This window comes from Nyctereutes procyonoides, unplaced genomic scaffold (assembly GCF_905146905.1).
Source record: "Nyctereutes procyonoides isolate TBG_1078 unplaced genomic scaffold, NYPRO_anot_genome, whole genome shotgun sequence".
Classification (NCBI taxonomy): Eukaryota; Metazoa; Chordata; class Mammalia; order Carnivora; family Canidae; genus Nyctereutes; species Nyctereutes procyonoides.
The window spans coordinates 2,948,069-2,974,101 of record NW_026575131.1 but is presented as its reverse complement, the minus strand read 5'-3'; the positions used below and the strand labels follow the sequence as shown (position 1 = coordinate 2,974,101).

The following is a 26,033-nucleotide window of genomic DNA, read 5'->3' as shown; positions in this document are numbered from 1 at the left end:
TTGCCCTTTCATATAAAAATCTTTAATAAAAATAGCTCTCTTCAGGATGAGTCATAAAACAGAAGCAACAAACAAATTTCTACCACCTGAGCAGGAGGGAACGCGGCAGGCTGAGTGGGCCATGGAGAACTGGGAGCAGTACTCAACCCAGAAGGAAGAGCCTTGGCTGGTAACTGACACGTGGGACTGTGGGCCCAAGGCTGACACGTTTTCTCACTTCAAGGAGATAGCAGTAAGTCTTTTTAGGAAAAACTGCATCTTTTTAATGGTAGTCATCAAGTGACCTCCCTCCCCAGCAAATGACAGAAGAGAGGTAAGGAAAACACAGGCAGCCTGTTAGCAGCCTGTTTTACATACTCAAGGTAAAAATAAGTGGGTTCCTATAATAGCAAAATGTTTGTACAAAAGTGACAGCTAAAGGGTTCAGAAGGCAGACAGCCTGCCAGGGAGGCACAGGCAGCCGGTCCCTTCAGATCAGGAGATGGGGTAAGAAAAGGTAAGAGAAGTAGCAGGATGCCTTGTAGTACCAGCCAGCCCATATGCAATCCCAGGACAGCAGAGCCCTGTGGACTCACCAGGGGCCACTGGGGGGATGAGGGTCTCCCAGCAAATTTGCAGACCCTGAGCAGGTCCCAGCTCAGCCCTAATACCCCAGAAGTCTTTTGGCCTCTTCGCTCTGGGCCTGCAGGGTCTCACTAGCATACTTCTGGAGGAGTTCCATCTTCTTCCTTCGCACAAGTGCCTCCTCGATCTGTGGATAGGCAGGAGTCAAGGGTTCAGGCTTTCCTCTGCAGCCACGCCCTCCCTATCCTGCTGGATCCCAGCCAGGAGTGGGTTCCCAGGACAGAGGCCACCAAGGAGCCAAAACCCAGAGGCATCTCCCAGAACCCCACGCTTTCCCAGTGGAAGCATGGGAACAACAGTCTTTTTCAGCACCCCCTAGAGCAGATGAGATCCTGCCTCCTCAGGATCCCACAGCGACCGGTGCCATGAGGTCGGAAGGATGAGGAAAACCCACCCTCCTACTCTGAGCAGTCTGCTTTAGAGACGAGGGCCCCCCGCCCCGGCACTGGGGAAACCCCCCAGCAAGGGCAGCACCCAGCTTCTGTCCTACCTCTTGCTGGGATGGCACTGGGACATGGGCAATGAACTTCTGTTGTCCGTCTTCACCTCCTTTCTCCTGGCTGCCTTCCTCATCAGACTACAAACAGAAAAACCAAAAAGTCAGGGAGCAGGAGCCCATTTAAACACATGTTGGTACTGCTACAAAATGCACAGCTCTACAGCTACTTAAGAGGACAAAAGGAATGAGAAGTTCAGTGCTCAGAAAGACACAAAGACACACTATTAACTATTTAAAAAGCAACAAAGCACTCTGTAAATTATGGCACCTTTTGTCTGAGGAAAGAAAGAAACAATAGAAACTAGTGACAGCAGTGAGAACCAGATGCATGTCTGCACCTAGAGCACTAAGGAATCTTTGTTGATCTGTATATATTTTTTTGCTTCTGAACTTTGTGAATGTCACTTATTTTGTTTAATTAAAATTTAAAACTGTACCACATATAGAAAAAAAATCAGAGTCTGCATGTGAATCAAAAGAGATTAACTAATAACCTAAGGAAGTAACGTGGCCTTAGAAATCTGAGGAAAAAGGACTCCTATGAGGTGGTGGGCCCCACCGCTCGCCAGTCTTGGGACCAGATGCTCTGCAGCAGCCTCTCTGCACAACCACTGCCAGGTGGAGCTGGCTGGAAACACTTTGGCAGAGCCTCTCAGATGCTGCTGGTAGGAGGGGACACCGGTCCCAGTGCTCTGGAAGATGGCTTAGCTCTATCTACTGAAGCCCAGTACATGCTTACCCTAGGAGCTGATAATTCCACTCCTCAGTGTGCACTCAACATAAACAGCTGCCTATGAACCAGAAAGGCCACATTAGCCTTATTTGGTATAGCCCCAAACTGGACACAAAACAGACACCCAGGGATCCCTGGGTGGCGCAGTGGTTTGGCGCCTGCCTTTGGCCCAGGGCGCAATCCTGGAGACCTGGGATTGAATCCCACGTCAGGTTCCCGGTGCATGGAGCCTGCTTCTCCCTCTGCCTGTGTCTCTGCCTCTCTCTCTCTCTGTGTGTGTGTGTGTGACTATCATAAATTAAAAAAAAAAAGAAAAAAAAAAAATAACAGACACCCATGACCATTAGACACCAAAGAGTATGCATGATTCTACTGAGAGACAAAGTTCAGAAACAGGTAAGAGCATAAGGGTTACTAGAGGTCAGGAGAGTAACACCCAGGGGGGCAGGAGCAAACTTCTGTGCAGCCAGTGACTCTAATAAATATTGTTTATGTTTCTTCACATAATAAATTAATTTTTCAATTTCAAAAAAAAAAAAAAAGCTCGGAGCTTATTCTAGGGTGCTAGTCATGTTCTGTTTCTTCAGCTGGTATTTGCTTCATGGGGTGGTTCACCCTGTGAAAATGCTCCAGCCTGTACACTTGCCCCTTGCGTATTCTCTCTATATGGAATACTGTTCAACAATAAAAAGGAATGAGCTTTTTTTTTTAAGATTTTATTTATTTATTCATGAGAGACTCAGAGAGAGAGAGAGAGAGAGAGAGAGGCAGAGACACAGGCAGAGGGAGAAGCAGGCTCCACTCCACACAGGGAGCCAGACGTGGGACTCGATCCTGGGCCCCCAGGATCGTGCCCTGAGCCAGACGGTCAACCGCTGAGCCACCCAGGTGTCCTAGGAGTTAACTCTTATTTTTTTCTTTTAAAGATTTTATTTATTCATGAGAAACAGAGAGGCAGAGACACAAGCAGAGAGAGGGAGAAGCAGGCTCCATGCAGGGAGCCCAACATGGGACTCGATCCCAGGTCTCCAGGATCACGCCCTGGGCTGCAGGCAGCGCTAAACCGCTGGGCTACCGGGGCTGCCCAGGAGTGAACTCAAATTCAACAACTTCGCTGGACCTCAAGGGCACTGTGCTGAGTGTAGGGACCATCCCCAAAGGTGACATACAGTAAGATTTCATTTATGCAACATTCTCAAAATGACAGAAATCTAGAGATAGAGAACAGACTGGAGTTTGCCAGGGGCAAGGGATGGGGGACGGTGGGAGGTATGATTCTGTAAGGGGGTGGCGCCTGGAGGGAAAATTTCTGTATCCTGACTGAAATGGTAGTCACAAAGACACCTGGGTGGCTTAGTCAGTTAAGCCTCCGACTCTTGGTTTCAGCTCAGGTCATGATCCCAGGGTCCTGGGACTGAGCCCTGTGTCTGGCTCCATGCTGATCATGGAGTCTGCTTAAGACTCTCTCTCTCCCGGGGATCCCTGGGTGGCTCAGTGGTTTAGCGCCTGCGTTTGGCCCAGGGCGTGATCCTGGAGTCCCGGGATCGAGTCCCACGTTGGGCTCCCAGCATGGAGCCTGCTTCTCCCTCTACCTGTGTCTCTGCCTCTCTCTACCATAAATAAATAAATAAATCTTGAAACAAAACAAAAACTAGAGAGTCAAGTTTACCTCTTAATGGAAAAAAAAAAAAAAAAAGACTCTCTCTCCCTCTGTCCATCCCCACTGCATGCACACACCTACTCTCTCTTTCTCAAATGAAGAAATCTTAAAGAAAAAAAAAAAGAAGAAGAAGAAAAGGAAATGGTGATTCCACAAATCTACACATGTGATAAAAGAAGCAAAACTCTACACACTCATTACACCAACTCCGTTTCCTAGCATGGATATTGTACTATCACTCTGGAAGATGTAATCATTGGGGGAAACTGGGTGAAGGATACACAGGACCCTCTGCACTACCTTTACAACTTCCTATATATCATTTCAAAATAAAAAAAAAACAACAACACAACAATCTTTGGTGTCTCTCCACTGCTCTTCAGATAAAGGCAAACCCTCCTCACAGTGGAACCAGGGCACTTGCTTATCCTGCTTTGCCCCTCTCTCCCGCCTCCTCTCCTCTCCCCGCCAGCGGCCCACACTATGCTCCAGCCACACTGGCCTGTCCTCTGTCCCTCACACTCCCACAGCATCTCTCAGTACATGCTGCTCCCCTCTGCCTGGAACACTCTTCCCCCACTGCCTCTCACTTGATTAACTTCTGATCTTCCAGGCCTCAGCTGAATGGTCAGCTCCCCAGGCAAAGTTTCACAGGCTCTCCCAGCACCATGTCACCATCTCAGAGCCATTGTGACAGCCACTGTTTTCCAACAACTATACCACTGGACTGTCTCCCCACTGACTTTAAGCTACAAGCAGAGTTTCTTGACTGCTGTGCCCCTGGCATGTTAGCAAACATCTGCTGGAAGACAAATGAATATTTGCAGCTAAAGAAGACCTTCGAGGGATCCCTGGGTGGCTCAGCGGTTTAGCACCTGCCTTTGGCCCAGGGCGTGATCCTGGAGACCTAGGATCGTGTCCCATGTTGGGCTCCCTGCGTGGAACCCGCTTCTCCCTCTGCCTATGTCTGTCTCTCTCTCTTTGTCTCTCTCATGAATAATTAAATAAAATCTTTTAAAAAATAAAGAAAGAAAGATCTTCCTAGATAGGGGTGCCTGCGTGGCTCAATGGGTTAAGCATCTGACTCTTGATGTCAGCTCAGGTTTTGATCTCAGGGTCGTAAGTTCAAGCTCTGCATTAGGCTCCACTTAGGAAAAAAAAAGGGATAGAAGAAGGAAGGAGGAAAGGGAAGGAAGAGAGAAGGAAAGGGAAAAAAGGGAGGGAGGGAGGGACGGAGGGAGGAAGGACCTTTCTAGAGCGTGCTGCCACCTTGCCTCAAATGCTTCACTGTCCCCACTGCTTATCAGCCAGACCTGCACAAGAACCTCAAGTCTGCTATAATATGTGATGTTGACCAAGTCACTAAACTTCTCTGTTTGTCACTGATGTCATGACAAGCTCCTCACATAGGACCTGACCTATTGCCCATGCACAGCTAATTCTCCTCCCCTTCTCAGTCTAGCAAATCCATTTCATTCTTTCTTGACTTTTCCAAGGAACAAGGCCTGCCATGCAGGACAGCCTAGAGCTAGGAGGCTCTACCTGAGAGGCAGGATAATAGCTCCACTTTCAACTGTGACCTTCTGAATTAAGTCCCTTCTCTGCTCTGGGTTGGTTTCTATTCCTAACATGAGAGTATGGAGGTGTTAAGACTGCACAGGAGCTACTGGCACTGCCATTTAAAAAGAAATGATGAGGGATCCCTGGGTGGCGCAGCGGTTTAGCGCCTGCCTTTGGCCCAGGGCGCGATCCTAGAGACCTGGGATCGAATCCCATGTCGGGCTCCCGGTGCATGGAGCCTGTTTCTCCCTCTGCCTGTGTCTCTGCCTCTCTCTCTCTCTCTATGTGTGACTATCATAAATAAATAAAAATTAAAAAAAAAAAAAAAAAAGAAAAGAAAGAAATGATGAGGGCAGCCCGGGTGGCTCAGCAGTTTAGCCCAGGGCCTTCAGCCCAGGGCCTGACCCTGGAGACCTGGGATCAAGTCCCACGTCAGGCTCCCTGCATGGAGCCTGCTTCGCCCTCTGCCTGTGTGTCTTTCTCTCTCTCTCTGTCTCAAATAAATAAATAAATAAATAAACTTTTAAAAAAATAAAAAGAAATGATGAGAGGTGCCTGTGTGGCTCAGTTGGTGGGGAGTGTGTCTTTGGCTCAGGTCGTGATCCCAGAGATCTGGGATGGAGCCCTGCATCAGGCTCCCTGCTCCCTGCACAGTGGGGAGCCTACTTCTCCCTCTGCCCTGCCCCCCCCTTATGCTTTCTCTTACTCTCTTAAATAAATAAATAAATAAATAAATAAATAAATAAATAAATAAATAAATAAATAAATAAAGTTGATTTTTTTTTTAATTTTAAAATATATAAATAAAAAGAAAAGATGATACCTACTGCTGACTCCTTGATCTCAGACTTCCTCTAGAACTCTGAGTAAACCCATTTCTGGTGTTTAAGCCACCTAATCTGGTGTTTACAAAGCCCTGGTACTTTGTAAAGTATAAGCTACAAATACAATAGATCTATAATTTAATCTGAAAACATGGTAATAATAAGTAAGTGAGTAGAAAAATAACAAGAAATGATAAGGACAGGAGCCAGAACTCATATGGCTTCAAATGTGTTTACAAGTCCAACAGCAGTATATTCAGGAGGACCTACCACTAAAAAGCAGGTAAGTAATGCTGGCTGTAAAGTACAGTTTACAAAGTGCCCTCACGGCCATTCCTTTCTGGAACCCTCCCTGGAATGCTGAGAGGTGATCTTCATATCCATTTTCCATGTGAGGATGGGGAGTTCTCAGCTAGAGATAGGGGCAGGGCTAGGCTTGGACCCCGACCCCTCACCAATGAGCAGAGCCTTCCTACCACTCCACTGACTCTCTCAAGGCCTAGCCTTCGTGGCTCGGAGCAAAAGGCAGTGAGCACTGGAGCCCCTTCTGCCCACAGTACCTCCTCTTCGGTGACAGCATATATATTGATCTCTTCCTCCTCTTCTTCTTCCTCCTCCTTTTCTCCTCTTGCCAGCCGGGCTTCTCTCTCTGCTTTCCACTTTTCCACTAATCCAGCCCTGACTGGAGAAACAAAAGAGCAGGTGCTGCTTAGTCAGGACTCTAAATTAGCTTTACACACAATACAGGGTGAGGCCTACATGTCCCCTCTGAAGAGGAACACCCTCCATTTCGTCCTGGCGAGCAGGAGTGGGATATGAAACCTAGTCTAGTCATACCATAGCTGTAGCTGTAAATCACAACAAGACAGCTTTCTAGGGGATGTCCCCAGATCATTTCCAGTTCAGCAAACTGAGTGGTTTCCTGACACACTCATGTGAAAAAGAAGACAGAGCAGTACAGCCAGCCAGAAAAGGGCTCAGACTCCTGACCACCTGAACGCAAAGGACAAACTCAACACACCACAGTAAGATTAGCACTCACTTATTCCTCACAGGGCCATCATGAGGCTTCAGAACAGTATCCATAAAACACTTATTAGCACGGTGTTTGGCATGGGGAAAGTACTCAGAAAGTACCTTACTTGCTCCACACTAATAACATATTAGCTATATTCAAAGCAGATCTAAAAGCTACTTAAATGGACCATTTCCTGATTTCAAGAAAGGCCAACATGGGAAGGAATACAGATGATGAATTCCAGGTGGATGGGGAATAGGTCCAATGTCACTCTTGGGCTTCCCCAACCTGCTGCTTCTGGCCCAAACACAGACCTGGACTGCAATGTAGTTACTGAGGGTGAGGTCATTAGTAGCTCATTTCCTCCGAAGTCCATTAGCAATAAAACAAAATTGCTTCCAGCATAGAGCACTATCTAAAAATCCATTTTCGGGATCCCTGGGTGGCGCAGTGGTTTGGCGCCTGCCTTTGGCCCAGGGTGCAATCCTGGAGACCCGGGATCGAGTCCCACGTCGGGCTCCCGGTACATGGAGCCTGCTTATCCCTCTGCCTATGTCTCTGCCTCTCTCTCTCTCTGTGACTATCATAAATAAATAAAAATTAAAAATTAAAAATTAAAAATAAATAAATAAATAAATAAATAAATAAATAAATAAATAAATAAATAAATAAAATAAAATAAAAATCCATTTTCAAAGACAGAACAGAAACCAGATGCCATTTATAATGAAATGAAATGCTCATGGGGCACCTGGGTGGCTCAATGGTTGAGCATCTGCCTTCGGATCAGGACGTGATCCTGAGTCCTGGGATCAAGTCCCACATCAGGTTCCCTGCAGGAAGTCTGCTTCTCCCTCTGCCTATGTCTCTGCCTCTCTCTCTGCTCATGTGTCTCTCATGAGTGAATAAATAAAATCTTGAAAGAAGAAAAAAGAAAAGAAAAGAAAAGAAAAGAAAAGAAAAGAAAAGAAAAGAAAAGAAAGGAAAGGAAAGGAAAAGAAAAAAGGAAGGAAGGAAGGAAGGAAGGAAGGAAGGAAGGAAGGAAGGAAGGAAGGAAAGAAAAAGAAAGAAAGAAAGAAAGAAAGAAAGAAAGAAAGAAAGAAAGAAAGAAAGAAAGAAAGAAAGAGAGACATGGATGGAACTGGAGGGTATTATGCTGAGTAAGTCAATCGGAGAAGGACAAACATTGTATGTTCTCATTCATTTGGGGAATATAAATAATAGTGAAAGGGAATATAAGGGAAGGGAGAAGAAATGTGTGGGAAATATCAGAAAGGGAGACAGAACATAAAGACTCCTAACTCTGGGAAACGAACTAGGGGTGGTGGAAGGGGAGGAGGGCGGGGGGTGGGGGTGAATGGGTGACGGGCACTGAGGGGGACACTTGACGGGACGAGCACTGGATGTTATTCTGTATGTTGGTAGATTGAACACCAATAAAAAATAAATGTATTAAAAAAAAAGAAAGAAAAGAGAAAATGAAATGCTTGTAGACCTACATTTCTTTTCATATTCCTGTTCCAAAGGCACGATGACACCATCATCTTCATCAAGGTAACCATAGTATTCAAAATCGATTGCTTTCATGAGCTCGGCACGTGTCTTTCTTGGAGGAGGAAGAGCTAGAAGAAACAGCACCAACTTAGCTAAATACCCCACCACAATTACCCCGGAGCCTGCATCCTGTACCATGTTACGCAGGCAGGGAGTATTTGTGCTCAAGAAAATACCAGGACATAGGCACTTCCTATACTAGCAACAGAATTATGTAAGTGGTACAAACCTTTTTTAAATCAGTCTTGAAATCTTTAACCCTATTAGTCTATTGAGAAGATATTTATCTTAATTTAAAGAACAAAAGCAAACTCTGGCAAAGCTGTATGGACAGAGATGTAGGTTGTTACAGAGTTGTGAAAACCTAGAATAACTAGGGCTATAAACCACAGGATGAGTATGGAATGGGGTCACTACAGCCCCTCTTTCACTATTTCACGGATGTTTTGATAACACAGGAAATGTCGCGAGGTTTAATGAAAAAAATATGATGAAGAAATAGAAGTATATAGATAAGATAAAAGAAACTAAAAACAAATCAAAAAGATAAATGAGGGGATCCCTGGGTGGCGCAGCGGTTTGGCGCCTGCCTTTGGCCCAGGGCGTGATCCTGGAGACCCGGGATCGAATCCCACGTCAAGCTCCTGGTCATGGAGCCTGCTTCTCCCTCTGCCTGTGTCTCTGCCTCTCTCTCTCTCTCTGTGACTATCATAAATAAATAAAAAATTAAAAAAAAAAAAAAGATAAATGAGAAAGTCCTGAAGAAAATATTTTCAGACTAATATTCTGAACTACTCAGAATATTGTTTTTAATTTTTATTTATTTATTTATTTATTTTACTATTTATTTAGTAATAAAATAAAATTTATTAATTTATTAATTTTATTAATAAATAAAATTTATTTATTTTACTATTTATTTAGTAATAAAAATTACTAAAAATTTTTTAAATATCTTAAAAAAAAATCAAAGGGGAAATGATAACCCAACAGATAGGTGAAAGAGTAAAAGCTGTTATTTTCAGAAGAAAAAATTCATATGTATAACAATTTTAATTAGTAACTAAATTCAATGATTGATTTCATTAGTAATCAAAGAAACAAAAAGTAAAAATATTATATTTTCAACTATCAGATCAACAAAAGTTTTATAATTCTGGAAATCTAGAAATAGCTAAAGGTCTACCAATGCATGAAGTTTCATATGCTTTTAATCCTTCACATCCACTCACAGAGCTCTAAGCAGAAGGATGGGAAGATATTAATGCAGAACACAACACAACAGGTATGGGGGAGCCACCGTGTCTTGGCAGGCCTCCACCCATCACCCTGACGCTGGTAACAGCAACTCTGTCTGCCCCTCCACCACTCTTGGTCCCTGCCCCTGACCATGCTGGCTAAACCCAGGACCATGTACAGGGCTAACACTGGGCTGACTTGATTCAGAACACTGTGTTCCTCCCAGTCACGAGGACTGGTTTAAGGATGGGACTATGATCCAATCAAAGCCAACCAGATTCAATTCTAAAAGTTTTGCCTGAACTGCTTGGGGAAAAAAAAATCTCTCGCTGAGAGAGGACAAAATGTAAATTGATGATGGACCACTTGCCACCACAAGCAGAAGGCCAGATAGAGAAAAAGAAGTTCACAGGATGGAAGTCAAAAACTCAACATGGAGCAAATGTGACTTGGAATCAGCTATTCCTGAAGACAAACTACCCATGGGTTTTTCAGTTATGTGAGTCAATAAATTTACTTTTCTGCCTAAGCCGAACTGGGGTTGAGTCATCTGTCACTCATACTGATGAAATTTAGCTGATGAAATAAGCATGTAAGTGCATAAAAAAGGCCTGGAAGGAAATGTACCAAAATAGATAATTATAATTACCAGTAATCCAGGGGCACAGGTATGGGGGGGCCCAGATAGCACCAAGGGACAGTGCTATCTGAATTATACTCATTAAGATTGACTTAAGCACTTTCAGAGTGCCTGGGTGGCACATTCAGTTAAGCACCTGTCTTTGATTCAGGTCATGATCTCCAGGCCTGGAGATCCAGCCCCGCATTGGTCTCCCTCTCCCTCTGTTCCTCTTCCCTGTTTGTGCATTCTCTCCTTGATTCTCTCAAATAAAAAAATCATCTTAAAAAAAAAAAAAGAGAGAGAGAGAGACTTAAGCATTTTGTTTATTTTAAAAAATTGACAACTGATTTTTTTTTTTAGAAAAATGCAAATTAAAAAAAGTAACATGTAGAGCATAATCTCAATAGAGGAGCCCCCCTTCAGCACATGTATTTTCATACATAAGAATTTTTTCTTCTTAAATTATCAGCTTTGATTCTTTGACCAAACTGTTGGGTTATCACTTCCCTTTAAAAACTGGGAGGGGGGAAAAAAAAAACTGGGAGGGGGACACCTGGGTGGCTTAGCGGTTGAGTGTCTGTCTTTGGCTCAGGGCCTGATCTGGGGGTCTGGGGTCCGGGGATCGAGTCCCACATCGGGCTCCCTGTGGGGAGCCTGCTTCTCCCTCTGCCTGTGTCTCTGCCCCTCTCTCTGTGTCTCTCATGAATAAATAAAATCTTTAAAAAAATAAAAATAAAAACTGGGAGGAAACATGCCCCAATAGGTCAACTATTGTCATCTACAAGATGTGAGAATATGAGGGTTTTTTCCCTGATTTTCTGTATTTTACAACTTCTCTGTAATAAAACTATATTACTTTCATAATGAACAGCAGAATACTTAAACTTAAGAATTATTTTCTAAAGATTTTTTTTAAAGGTTTTATTTTTAAGTAATCTCTACACCCAGCATGTGGCTCAAACACACAACCCTGAGATTGAAGAGTTGCACATTCCACCAAGTGAGATAATAAGCACCCTGAATTATTATTCTTATTTTTAAAGATTATTTTTTAGTGGGGTGGGGATGGTAGGGCAGAGGGAGAGGAAGAGAGAGAATCTCAAGCAGACTTCCTACTAACCACAGAGCATGACACAGGGCTTGATCTCTCGAACCTGAGATCGCAACCGTCAGGGATCCCTGGGTGGCTCAGCGGTTTAGTGCCTGCCTTTGGCCCAGGGCGTGATCCTGGAGTCCCAGGATCAAATCCCGCATCAGGCTCTCTGCATGGATCCTGCTTCTCCCTCTGCCTGTGGTCTCTGCCTCTCTCTCTCTCTCTCTCTGTGTGTCTATCATGAATAAATAAATAAAATCTTTTTTTTTTTTTAAACTTTTTTTTTTTTAATTTTTTTTTTAAATTTATTTATTTATGATAGTCACACAGAGAGAGAGAGAGGCAGAGACACAGGCAGAGGGAGAAGCAGGCTCCATGCACCAGGAGCCCGATATGGGATTCGATCCCGGGTCTCCAGGATCGCGCCCTGAGCCAAAGGCAGGCGCCAAACCGCTGCGCCACCCAGGGATCCCTAAATAAAATCTTAAAAAAAAAAAAATCAAGAGTCAGATACTTAACCGACTGTGCCACCAGGTGCCCCTACCCTGAATTATTTTTAAGTGTTGTCAATAATGCTTGCAAAACAGTTTGGGCATAATTAATTTAAAAATAAGCAGGGCTTAATACAGGTAGAATTATATTTTTAAACCAACAGAAAAACTGACTGGAAGGCAACACAGCAGAATACCAACAGTGGTGAAAATACTGGAGTCATTCTTCTCTGCTATTCATACTTTTTTCTATAAAGTTTTTAGACTACTTTCCTAAAATGCAAAATTAAAATCCACGAACACTCCAGGCTAGCGGTTTCCAACTGGGAAGGCCAAAGTTTGGCTGAAGCTCCCCAAGGCAACGGAGGGAGAAGGCAGTACAGGTGAGGGGACCAGCAGTGTGAATCCACTTTTCTCCATTTATACCCACTGGGGTTCCACCCAATGTTGTACTCGTTCTTTAGGTAGGATTTTTTTCAACTAGTAAGTATCTGAAACATGAACTTGTTTCAGTGAACAGTGGAGCCTGCTCTGATCATCTGAGGAAACTTCAAACAGGGAAACTCTTCATTCGTTGTAAGACTGGCACATGCAAAGAGTGAGAATTTGGCACCAGTTAATTCTGGATCCACTGCATAGCCCCAATTGCGTGCCCTGGGCCTATGACTACCACTCCTGGAACTTACAGCTTCTCATTTAAAATCTAGAACAACTGGGATGCTTGGGTGGCTCAGTGGTTGAGCATCTGGCTTCAGATCAGGGCGTGATTCTGGAGTCCTGGGATCGAGTCCCACATCGGGCTCACTGCAGGGAGCCTGCTTCTCCCTCTGCCTGTGTCTCTGCCTCTCTCTATGTCTCTCATGAATTAAAAAAAAAAAAGTCTGGAACAATCATTCTGACCCCACTGCTGTGTAGCTGAGAAACAATACAGGAAGAGTACCTAGCCTACAGATCTGTTATGCTGATCATCAACAATGAGAGAAATTTGAGCAGTTACTCACGTTCTTTTTCAAATAGCTCTCTGACACCAGGCAAATCCTTCGCAGCTCCAAAGTACTTGTAGCCTCGATTTCCTGGGACTTCTTTCCCTTCATGATCCAGCATTTTAGGACCAACTTTCTTATTGGGAAGGAAAAAGAGAAAATGGATCTGATCTTCTAACCCACTATTTCCGTGTTTGCAAATATACTTTAAGATAATAGCACTGAATGTGGGAAAATACTGATGTACTCAGAAGATACATTTTTTTGGTAAATTAAAATCAACCTAAATACCTAACAGTATGTGGATGATTTAAATTATAGCATAGTCAAGGATGGAATACATTCTATACCTTAAAAATGATGATTCTTATCAAACTTCATATTGCCTTAGGAAAACTCTTACATAACCTAAGTGACAAAAGCTTAAAGAAACAATTGTAAACAACTTAAATGACAAGCAGTAAAAGACAAATGAAATACATCCTGATGATAGAATTCTATCCATTAAAAATGATGATGTCAGGGTGCCTGAGTGGCTCAGTCAGGTAAGTGTCTGCCTTTGGTCCAAGTCATGATCCCAAGGTCCTGGATTCAAGTCCCGCATCAGGCTCTCTGCTCAGTGGGGAGTCTCCTTCTCCTTCTGCCCCTCCCTCTACTTGTTCTCACTATCTTTCACATGTTCTCTCTCAAATAAATAAAATCTTTATTTTAAAAAAAGATGATGTCAACAACTACATGTATTATGTGACTCTGGATGAGGTCCTGTCTTAGAAGGGGAAATGCTAAAAAGGACATTATTGGGAAAATCAGTGAAACAGCCAAGTAGGTTGGATAAAATGATCATATCAAAGTTAACTGTCTTTTTTTTTTTTTTAAAGATTTTATTTATTTATTCATGAGAGACACAGAGAGAGAGAGAGAGGCAGAGACACCGGCAGAGGGAGAAGCAGCTCCATGCAGGGAGCCTGACGTGGGACTCGATCCCAGGTCTCCAGGATCACAACCTGGGCCAAAGGCGGTGCCAAACTGCTGACCCACCAAGGGTTCCCCAAAGTTAAATGTTATACTTGATAACTTTACACAGTTATGAGAACATTCTTACTCTTAGAAAATATACAGAGAAAAAAAAGGAAATACATAGAGAAGAAAAAAAAAGAAAACACAGAGATACTAATTATTCAGGGTAAGGAAGCATGATTAAGCTTCAAATGGTTCAGAAAAAATAAATCTCAAAGTACAAATATAAAATGACAAAGTAAATACAGCAGAGTGTCAAAAACTGGTAAATCTGTAAGAAGGGTATATGAGAATTCTCTGTACTAATTTTCCAACTTTCTCAAAAATGCTTTTCAAAATAGTGAAACATATGGTTACTGACATGAAAATATGTTTCTGATAAACTGTTAGTGAATAAAGCAGCCCCGGTGGCTCAGCGGTTGAGCGCCACCTTCAGCCCAGGGCCTGATTCTGGAGACCCGGGATTGAGTCCTGCAACGGGTTCCCTGCATGGAGCCTACTTCTCCCTCTGCCTGTGTCTCTGCCTCTTTCTGTCTCTCTCTGTGTCTCTCATGAATAAAATAAATAATTTTTTTTTTAAGATTCTATTTATTTATTCATGAGAGAGGCAGCGACACAGACAGAGGAGAAGCAGGCTCCATGCAGAGAGCCCGACGCGGGACTCAATCCCAGGACTCCAAGATCACGCCCTGGGCTGAAGGCAGGCGCCAAACCACTGAGTCACCCGGGGATCCTCAAAATAAACAAAATCTTAAAAAAAAAAAAAAGATTTTATTGGGATCCCTGGGTGGCGCAGCGGTTTGGCGCCTGCCTTTGGCCCAGGGCGCGATCCTGGAGACCCGGGATCGAATCCCACATCGGGCTCCCGGTGCATGGAGCCTGCTTCTCCCTCTGCCTGTGTCTCTGCCTCTCTCTCTTTCTCTCTCTGTGACTATCATAAATAAATAAAAATTAAAAAAAATTATTAAAAAAAAAAGATTTGATTTATTCACGAGAGACAGAGAGAGACAGAGAAGGGGGGGGTGCAGAGGGAGAAGCAGGCTCCCAGCAGAGCAAGGAGCTCAATGTGGGGCTCAATCTCAGGACGCTGGGATCATGACCTGAGCCGAAGGCAGACGCTTAACTGACTGAGCCACCTAAGCACCCTTCTAGGAGGGTTAACAACTTCTGCATCACTTTATTTCTTATTTTTCTTTTTTAATGGTTTTATTTATTTGACACAGAGAGATAGCACAAGCAGGGGGAGCAGTAGAGGGTGAGGGAGAAGAAGGCTCCCCACTGAACAGGGAGGCCAATTTGTGGCTCGATCCCAGAACTCTGGGATCATGATCTGAGCCGAAGGCAGATGCTTAACCGACTGAGCCACCCAGGCACCCCACTTCCACATGACTTTAATGCTGTACGACAGGATACACAGAATCACTGTCACAGAAGTGCTAAATAGAGTAACTGAGAAAGCTCTCACACAGTGCCAAGAACCAGGGCTCAAGAAACATGAATGCCTCTCCTTCATTTTTACGCCAGGTACTAAAGTGAGAATTGTGTTAAACTTCCATAAAAATGCAAATACCAGCATGTCAGAAAACTTCACGTATTTCCTGCCTAACACATTACAGCTCACTGATCAGGTCAAATGACCTAAGATACTTCTCTTCACAAACAAAGAAATAGGGTGGGCTCTGGGGTAGTATTTTTTAAAGTGAAGACCCAGGAGTAGGTCATGAAATCAATTAAGTGGGTCACAATCATCCATTTCTGATCCTTTACATCAGAATACAACAGAATAGGACATCAACATGCATCACACATACTATTTTTTCAGTACATTTTTGTACATATCAGGTTATGACAGAGAGTTTATATACATGTATTTCACAATATAGGTCTTGGTCCTAAAAACCTAACAGCTAGTCTAGAGGATTTTATTTATGAAAGTTCAAAGAAAGGAAAGAATGGAGGGCCCCTGAGACCCCCCTCAGGTAAAGAACCCAACAATGGCTGCCCTGACACCCAAGGAGCTCAGAGATGATGCAAAGAGACCACGGTCATTTTTCTTTTTTTTTTTTTTTTTTTAAGATCTGTATTCTTGGGCAGCCCCGGTGGAGCAGCAGTTTAGCATAGCCTGCAGCCCAGGGTGTGATCCTGGAGACCCTGGATCGAGTCCCATGTCAGGCTCTCTGCATGTTGCCTGCTTCTCCCTCTGCTTGTGTCTCTGCCTCTCTCTCTCCCTGTGTGTGTGTCTCTATGAATAAATAAAAAAAACCTTAAAAAAAAAAAAAAGATTTGTATTCTTTTAAGTAATCTCTACACCCAACATGGGGCTAAAACTCACAACCCCAAGATCAAGAGTCACATGTTCCACAAACTGAGCCAGGCAGGCTCAGTTATAAACAAGAGGCTCCCAGAGAGATTAAGTGGCTTACTCAAGAAAACTGGACAGTAAACTCAGGTGCCCTGTCTGCTCTGAGGGCTGTGCTATGGGGTCCTTTCCATGTTTCCTATCCACATCCAATGGGCACTTTCCAAACCTTTCATTGCTCAGGTGCCTGCTCTGTGGCAGGCATGGGCTGGGAGCTGCAGGGGATGCAAAGCTACCCAGCCTGACAAAGCTCACTAGCTGACCCCCAGGATCCATGGGGTTCTCCATGTACTCACCCCATAATCAGGACCACCCAGCTCCTTTATCCGGACTTCCCAGTGTCCTTTTTCTCTTAGCAGTTTATTAATTTCATCATTCAGGTCACGAATCCGGAATTCACCTAAACCAGCTAGAAAACAAACACATTAATATCATTTCCTCAAAACAGCACTCAATGTTATACCCTCAAAAACGAATGTCAACACCTAGGAAGGTATACAGCACAAAAATACACATTTGAATTTATTTTAAAAAACCATCAACATCCCATAAAGGAAAAGGCAAGGATTATGAACAGAGTTCCCACCAGCCCAAGGGGGAATAAATCCTTGAAAAACAACTTCATCCTGAGTAGTAACTGAAGAAATATAAACTGAAGCAAGCAGGAACTGCAGGCAGTTCCATTCATACAACTATTAAAACATCTTCGTGGTGGTAGAACCTAGCATCCAACACCAGAAAACATGCAGTGAGGCTGGCCTAAGCACCAGGGCCTGTGAGCATTCTGTGTTGGTCGCACCCTCTCAGGAAAGCGATGTGTTATTAACGGGGACATCTTTTGGCAGAGACTATACCGTAAGAATTAAGCCTAAGGGACTTATATAAAGGAATATGCACAAGGGACTTTCCTGAGATGTGGTCTATGGTGGCCAAGAGCTGGGAGCAGCTGGGGCAGCCCACCAGAGGAAGGAGAATAGCTAATGAACCCTGATATGTTGGAATAAAATATCACATGACTGTCACAAGGAAGTATCCCTCCCTTTCTCCATTCGATGGCTTTTGTACCATTGTCAAAAGTCAATTGACCACATGTGTGGCCCTATTTCTATACTTCCTACTCTGTTCCAACCATGTGTCTCTCACCAATACCACATGGTCTGCAATACAGTAGCCTTATATTAAATCTTAAATTAGGTGGTATGAATATTCCAATCTTGTTCTTTTTCAAAACTATTTGGCTATTCAAGCTCCTTTGCCATTCCACTCAAAATGTAGCAAAAAAATCTGGCAACCTATACAAAAAACAATCTGCTGGGATTTTGGTTGTGAGTAGTTGAAAAGACAGAAGTGACATCATTACTATGCTGAGTCTTCTCATCCATGAATGCTGTGTATCCCTCCACGTACTTGGGTCTTTTCTGATTTCCTTCATCAGTGTTTTGTAGTTTTTTTAAAACTTTTTTTTTTTAATTTTTATTTATTTATGATAGTCACACAGAGAGAGAGAGAGAAAGAGGCAGAGACACAGGGTGAGGGAGAAGCAGGCTCCATGCACCAGGAGCCCGATGTGGGATTCGATCCTGGGTCTCCAGGATCGCGCCCTGGGCCAAAGGCAGGCGCTAAACCTCTGCGCCACCCAGGGATCCCGTGTTTTGTAGTTTTAAGCATACAGATTGCACACGTATTTTGTTAGATTTATACCTAAATATTCCCTGTCTTTTGGTGCTCTTGTAAAGAGCACTTTTTAAAAAAATTTTCAGTGCTGGTTTATAAAAGTAGAATTGATTTCTGTGTATTGACTTTCTATTCTGTGGCCTCACTAAACTCACTTATTTATTTTAGAAATCATTCCATAGATCTCCTGGGATCTTCTACATAATCTGGGAATAGAAAATTATATTTCTTCCCTTCCAATCTGTGTGCCTTTTATTTCCTTTTCTTGCTTTACTGTACTGACTAGGAATTCCAGTATGACCTCGAATAGAAGTGGTAAGAAGAGGTATCTCTGCCTTGTTCCTGCTCTTAGGAGGAAAACATGCAATCAATCTTTCACCATTAAGTATAATGCTGGCTATAGGTTTTTTTGGTAGAAGTGCTTTATCAGGGTGAAAAAAAAAAATTCCCTCTTATTCCCAGTTAGTGGAGAGTTGTTATCATGAGTGAATGTTAAATTTTACCAAATACTTTTTCTGTATTTACTGAAAGGATCATGTGGTTTCTCTATTTTAGAATGGTGATACAATGAATTATATTAATTTCTAAATGCTGAATCAGCCATGCATTCCCAGGGTAAATCCCACATGGTTGTGATTTATTATCCTTTTTTATAAATTGCTGGATTTGGTTTGCTAATACTCTGTTGACGATTTTTGTGTCTATACACATGAGGAATATTAAGTGACAGTTTTTTTTCTATTCGTGTAAGGTCTCTTTTTGATTTTAGTATCCAGTAACGCTAATAGTAAAATTAATAAAACAAATGAGGAAGTATTCCTTCCCCTTCAATTTTCTGGAAGAAACTATGTTAAATTGGTATTATTTCTTCCTTAAATGTTTGGGAGAACTGGCCACGGAAGCCATTTGGGCTTGGAGTTTTCTTTGCTGGAAGGCTTTAAAGTATGAATTCAATCTCTTTAACAGATATAGTGGTGTCTGGCTGGCTTAGTCAGTACAACATAGCAACCCTTGATCTTGGGGTCATGAGCTCAACCCTCACAGTGGGCATAGAGTTTACTTAAAAAGAAAAAAAAAAAAAAAAAGGCAGCCCGGGTGGCTCAGCGGTTTAGCGCTACCTTCAGCCTGGGGTGTGATTCTGGGGACCCGGGATCGAGTTCTGCGTCGAGCTCCCTACATGGGGCCTGCCTCTCTCTCTCTCTGTGTGTCTCTCATGAATAAATAAATAAAATCTTTAAGAAAAATTTCTATTTCCTAAATAGATATAGGACTACTCAGGTTTTAATTTCCTTTAGAATTTTTTTTTAAAGATTTTATTCATTTATTCATGAGAGACATATAGAGAGAGTGGAGGGGGAGAGCGAGGGGCAGGGATATAAGCAGAGACATAGGCAGAGGGAGAAGCAGGCTCCATGCAGGGAGCCCGACATGAGACTTGATCCCGGGACTCCAGGATCACACCCTGGACCAAAGGTAGGCACCAAACCACTGAGCCACCCAGGGATCCCCTCCTTTTGAATTATTTTTGAACAGTGGCACTATTGATATTTGGTCAAATAATTCTTTGTAAGATGCTTAGCAGCATTATTCCCGGCTTTATCCGCTAGATACCAGTAGCACTCCAAGTTGTAAAAATCAAAATTTCTCCAGATACTAACAAATGTCCATCCCCTGGAGTATCCTATAAATGTCAAAGTGATTAATATTATTGTTCAGTTCTTCTATGTCATTACTGATTTTTCTACTTGTTCTATTGATTATTGAGAGAAAAGTGTTGAAATCCCCAAGTCTAATTGTGGATTTGAGAATTAACACTTCAAAACAGGTTAGCTGGGGATCCCTGGGTGGCTCAGTGGTTTAGTGCCTGCCTTTGGAAATCCTGGAGTCCCGGGATCGAGTCCTGCGTTGGACTCCCAGCATGGAGCCTGCTTCTCCCTCTGCCTGTGTCTCTGCCTCTCTCTTTCTCTGTGTCTATCATGAATAAATAAATAAATATTAAAAAAAAAAACAGGTTAGCTTACCATTCTGAATTTGAGCCACTTTTTTAGAGATCTCTCCAATGATCTGTGGAAAAAAAAAAAAGAGAGTAAATTCTCATGACTTTTGAATGTATCTGAAAGCACAGAAAAAACAACTCAAAATTAGTAACTAAAAATACTTAAGGGCATCTGGGTGACTCAGTCAGTGAAGTGTCTTCCTGTGGTTCAGGTCATGATCCCAGGGTCCTGGGACCGTGCCCCACATTGGGCTCCCTGCTCAGTGAGGAGTGTGCTTCTCTCTCTCTCTCCCTCTGCCTCTTCCCCCTGCTTGCGTTTTCTCTCTCTCTGTCAAATAAATAAATAAAATCTTAAAAAAAAAAAAAGATTTTAGTTGAGAGACAATGAGGAGAGAGAGAGAGCACAAACAGGGGGAGGGGGAGAGGAAGAAGGAGAAGCAGACTCTCCACTGAGCAGGGAGCCCAATATGGGGCTTGATCCCAGGACCCTGGGATCATGACCTGAGCTGAAAGCAGACGCTTGACTGAGCCACCCAGGTGGCTTAAAAAAATAAAATAAATAAATAAAATCTTAAAAAAAACCAAAATAAATAAATCTTAGAATTCTGGAAAAATAAAATAAATAAATAAAATCTTAAAAAAAAACAAAAAAACAAAACTTAGAATTCTGGAAAAAAAATCATTTACATAAGAACAATTAGAAGGCAAATCAAAACCACAATGAGGTATCACCCTACACCTGTCAGAATGGCTAGAATCAAAAAGACAAGAAATAACAAGTGTTGGCAAAGATGTACAGAAAAGAGAGCCCTCACACACTGTTAGTGAGAACGTAAACTGATATAGCCACCATGGAAAACAGAATGGAGGTTCCTAAAAAAATTAAAAATAGAGATACTATAGATCCAACATTTCTACTACTGGGTATTTACCCAAAGAAAATGAAAACACTAATTTAAAAAAATATGTTAATTGCACTATTATTTGCAATACACAAGATATAAAAGCAAGCCAAATGCCCAGGGAAAGATGAATAGATAAGGAAGAAGTAATGTATATACACAATGAAATATTACTCAGCCATAAAAAAAGAATGAGATCTTGCCATTTGTGACAACATGAATGGACCTAGAGGGTGTTATACTAAGTGAAGTAAGTCAGACAGAGAAAGACAAGTATCATATGATTTCACTTATATGTAGAATCTAAAACACAAAAAAATAAACCAATAGAAGCATTCCGATAAATACAGAGAACCAATTCATGATTGTGAGAGGCGAGAGAGTGGGGGTAGACAAAATGGTGAAGGGGAGTATGGGAGGGACAAGCTTCCAGTTCTGGAATGGTAAGTCGTGGGTAAAAAGGTACAGCATAGGGAATATAGTCAATAATATTGTGATAGCATTTATGGTAACGGATGGTAGCTGTACTTGTGGTGTCCCCATGTTGTACGCCTGAACTAATGGAACATTCTGTGTCAACTACACTTCATTTCAAAAAGAAACAATCAGAAACTTGTCACTTCTACTAAGACTAAATTCACCCAGAACATACTTGTCGTCTCCACTTCTCAGCTTTGGGCAGCTCAGTACATTCTGAGGCAAGGAAGGGTCTTCGTTCCTAAGAAGCAGCAAAATACATGTTACCACTGGATAATTACAAGCTTTATGCAGTATTTGCAGTTGATTTGCAGTATATGCAGATTTGCTGAAGACTAAATGCTGAACAGTCTAAAAATACATGTGAAGCTTCAGGTCCAGATGATCTTCATCAAGCCTTATATCTCATCCTACAGTCTCTACTTAGGAAGTAAGTATACAGGCAAAAACATACCTACACTGCACTGTATGTAGTAGAGTGAACCAATGGAAACAACTTAAAAGTCCAGTAATAGAGAGAGGGCTAAATAAGCTAGGTTATATCCATTTCATGGTATATTCATATTATCTTAAGAAATAATGGCTATCAGTGTTTAGAACAAACATACATGTATGTGAGCGCATGAGCATGTATGTGTGTAATTTTAAAAAAAATACAGAAGTATTGGGATGCCTGGGTGGCTCAGTGGTTGAGCAACTGTCTTTGGCTCAGGTCATGATCACCAGGGTCCTGGGATCGAGTGCCACATCAGGCTCCCTGCAAGGAGTCTGCTTCTCCTCTGCCTGTGTCTCTGACTTTCTCTTGTGTCTCTCATGAATGAATAAATAAAATCTTTAAAAAAAAAAAAAAAACAGAAGTATTGAAACAGTGGTACCTATTATTCCTGACCTGGCTGAGCCTCTGTATATTGAGACATTTATTGGTTTCCGCTTAGAGCTGCTCCACAGCACTTCCTATTATTCAATATTAGACAGAGTTCGGATCATATGGGAAGCCAACCATCATAATACAGAGGTGGTGGCAGAAGCAACAGCTAGATCATTACGCTGCCCCAGCTAGAGAGGTACACCTACACTTCAAGTGTGCAGCCTCGTAAGAATGTCAGCAAGTACAGACAGTGAAACGAATAGGAAGTCTAGTCTGCTCAGGAGGGAGTTTTACCACATTTGTTCTTGATATTTTATAATTCATGACGAAGATTTACACCAACCTTCACTTTTCCCTCTTCCAGTTGAGCTTGGCGAAATCTTGCTAAGGCCGTCCTACCAGGAAGAGAGAAGACTCCATTAGATACTGCTCAGATTTATCACCCAGGTTCCTAGATGGGGAAGATCTGCTCATGACCATAACATAAGCCATTCATTACTATTATTCATATATGTTATATTTTTAATAATTATTATTCACAAAAAAGAGCATACACGAGCATGTGCAAGAGATTAAGACACTACAGAGAAGTTATGAGTTGGTTTTTTTTATTTTATTTTAAAGTTATGGGTTTCCCGTTCCAACAGTGGAACTTAAAAAAGGCACTAATGGGGATCCCTGGACGGCTCAGCGGTTTAGCGCCTGTCTTTGGCCCAGGGCGCGCGATCCTGGAGTCCCGGGATCGAGTCCCATGTCGGGCTCCCGGCATGGATCCTGCTTCTCCCTCCTCCTGTGTCTCTGCCTCTCTCTCTCTCTCTGTCTATGATAAATAAATAAATAAATCTTTAAAAAAAAAAAAGCCACTAATGTTCTTAAACACCCAAGTATCAATTTTACTTAGACTGTGCATTAAAGACTCTGGGAAACTGTACTGATCAGACCACTGTGGTGAGCAAGACATCCAGATGTTAAAAGGTAGTATCATGAGATGCCACGTTGTCACTCTCACAGCCCCTGCACTATTCCCAAGTGAACTAATGTGTATCCAGTATAAGTCCTAGGATCTGTCAGTGAATATGTGTGGGGAAAACTAACAGCAAATATGGGAATACTATTTTAACACACATAGAGAAAGAAACATACCAAAAGGAATAAACACAAAAAGTGCTCTGTGGAGATAATTAAGTTACATAAAATTTATGTACAAAATTGAGTTGATACTTACATGGCCTTTTCTGCATTTCGGGCCTAAAAGAATAGAGAAGAGAAAAAAATGCCCACGTTTAAAATATCCTTTTTTAATGTACTTTTTAGAGAAAAGTTATCACAAGGACAGTCACAAGCGCAGTTTGAACTAGTGAATGTACACTGTTAACAACAACAAAAATCAAATGACGTCCAAATCCTGTCTTTACTTACACTGCTCCCTCCACTGTCCCCACACCCTTGGATCTGGCTAATTCCTAACCATCCTTCAAAATGTATCACCTGTGTCATTACCATCCCAGAAAGTTCTTCTGCAGTCCCTTCTTCCCAATTGGGGCTGCTACCTTTTGTCTGGGTTTATAACCACCACGGTCCTTTCCACTCAGCATCCCAATTGACTATTTCCTGCCAGGAGAATTTGAGGAAGAAAAGACTGGCTTTTTCAACCTGAGTTTTATGTAAGTACTGTCACACTAGTGTCAAGACAATTGTCCATGAAACAGTGTCGAGCACAGAACATGTTTTCTGGGTTGTAGCATAAGTAAAAAGAGTACTTCCTAAATCAGGGACTAGAATTTTACCCCCGGGTCTTCCACTTACCATCCCTGAGAAGCAGTCTCTCAGTTTCCACACCTTTACAACAGGGATCAAACCTCTTATCTCACAGAGAATGTCATGATGAGTTAATGAGGAAAATACATGAAAATATCAGGTATGCAGTTTATAGATACTCAGCAAAAATGAGCTTAATTTAAATCTCCTTTCTGGCTCTCCCTTTCAGTGAACACAGAAGCAAACTTGGCAAAGGCTTGGTGGGCACATGAGCACATTACCTACTAAGGAATAAAACGGAGCAGAGGAAGCCATCTTGAAGGCTAAGGCAGTGTCCTATCTATTTCATTAAATCCTAGAGATTCTAAATTTTTTTTTTTAACTTTTTTATCTATTTATGACAGTCACACACACAGAGAGAGAGAGAGAGGCAGAGACACAGGCAGAGGGAGAGGGAGAAGCAGGCTCCATGCACCGGAAGCCCGACGTGGGATTCGATCCCGGGTCTCCAGGATCGCGCCCTGGGCCAAAGGCAGGCGCCAAACCGCTGCGCCACCCAGGGATCCCAAATCCTAGAGATTCTAAATATTTAATTTAATGTTTCTCAATGCTTACTCCATTTTTAAAACACCATAGTAGGTGCTGGCAATTTAGCCAAGGGTCTTCTTTTTGGGGGAACCTACTGGAACTTTCCCCCAAAACAACGAATCAATGTGGTAAGGGCACGTACCCAGGGTTAGGTAAGCGCACAGATAGGAACGTGTGATGGTGTCATAAAATAACCATCAACTCCTGCGCCCAGAAATATCCAGGCCCAGGGATCCTTCTCCCCTGCTAGGGAATGGAGAGGTGCGATCCCCCGTTTGCCAGAGTTCAGGAACAAAGAGCCTCAAGGCTGAGCAGGGCAGTGTAAGGCAGTCCTTCTCCCGCAGAAAGGGCTGCTCTAGCCCACTGGCTTCTCCCCATCCTGGGATCTTGGGCTCGTTACTCTACAAGAGCTTGCAATACTTCTACTCCGTCACTGCACCGTGTCCTTCCTATGGGCGCTTCACTTAATGGAAATATCATGGTTACAGACTTGCTTGGGCAGCCTCTGTGTGCCAACGCTATGTGTGTTCTCACAGTCACACGCAGGGAGCGCTTCTTGACCGCCTGGGGAAGCCTCCAGGCGACTCGGACCACACAGAGCACACCCTCCTGGGACAGCACGCTGCCGAGCATCCCACGTCACTCAACACCCACGGCCGGTGCCCGGCCGGACACCACGGCAGACATCAAGAAAGCAAGGCCTAGGGGCGCCCGGGGGGCTCAGCGGTTGAGCGCCTGCCTTGGGCTCAGGGCGTGATCCCTGGTCCTGGGATCCAGTCCCCGCATGGGGCTCCCCGCAGGGAGCTTGCTTGTGTCTCTGCCTCTCTGTCTCTCACGAATAAAAACCTTCAAACCTCCCAGACACACGTGGTCACAACCGCTGCCCATCTCCCGAGCGGGGCTTGGGGACAAACAGGTGGACCCGCGCCGGGCTCCGGGGCTGGGAGCCTCCCGGCGCCTCTCCGTGCCTCAGTTTCCCCGAGCGGTAACTTAGAGCGCTAGGCCACGCAGACATGCGGCCGGAGCCGGTAACTCCGCCCGAGGCTCCTTCACGCCCCACAACCTGTGACAGCGGAAGCCAGGAGGAGGAGAAGGCCAAGTTACAGGTGCCCAGGAGTCTGAAGCCTGCGCCCCTGCACCGCGAGCGCCCGAACACGGCCAGGAACCCTCACAGCCCGCCCGCTCGCTCCCTCCGTCACGCACCCAGCCAACTCACCATGGTTGCGTGAGGTCGCCGCCCGGGGGCCCCGCGGCCCCAGCCCCCGAAGCTTCACCGCCTCGGGCGAGGCCGACCCTGGCGGAAAGTGAGGCACTCCCGCGGCCCACACTACCGACTTCTCCGTCGGAAGGACCTAGGGGAAGGACCGGAAGTGAGGGGCCGGAAGTGAACTGAGAATTGACACCGGGAGGAGGAAGTGCCCCGGGCTCCTGCAGGGCGGGCCTTCCCTAGACGTCTGGACGTTGCACCCAAAAGCGCGTACGAATGGGGGCGTT

The 26,033-nt window shown here is 43.6% G+C and overlaps 1 protein-coding gene across 1 annotated transcript; it reads right to left on the bottom strand.

Annotated features, from left to right (window-relative positions):
• On the bottom strand, window positions 1-25,901 carry ISY1 (ISY1 splicing factor homolog). Its single transcript, XM_055344905.1, has 11 exons — window positions 25,756-25,901; window positions 23,419-23,441; window positions 22,537-22,588; window positions 21,501-21,566; window positions 19,972-20,014; window positions 16,573-16,685; window positions 12,919-13,036; window positions 8,418-8,540; window positions 6,461-6,582; window positions 1,115-1,201; window positions 1-751 (listed from the first exon to the last, which is right to left on the bottom strand). The coding sequence occupies exons 1-11, from the start codon at window positions 25,756-25,758 to the stop codon at window positions 644-646; spliced, it is 858 nt and encodes a 285-aa protein (XP_055200880.1). The 5' UTR covers window positions 25,759-25,901; the 3' UTR covers window positions 1-643.
• Between the last annotated feature and the right edge of the window lie 132 nt (window positions 25,902-26,033).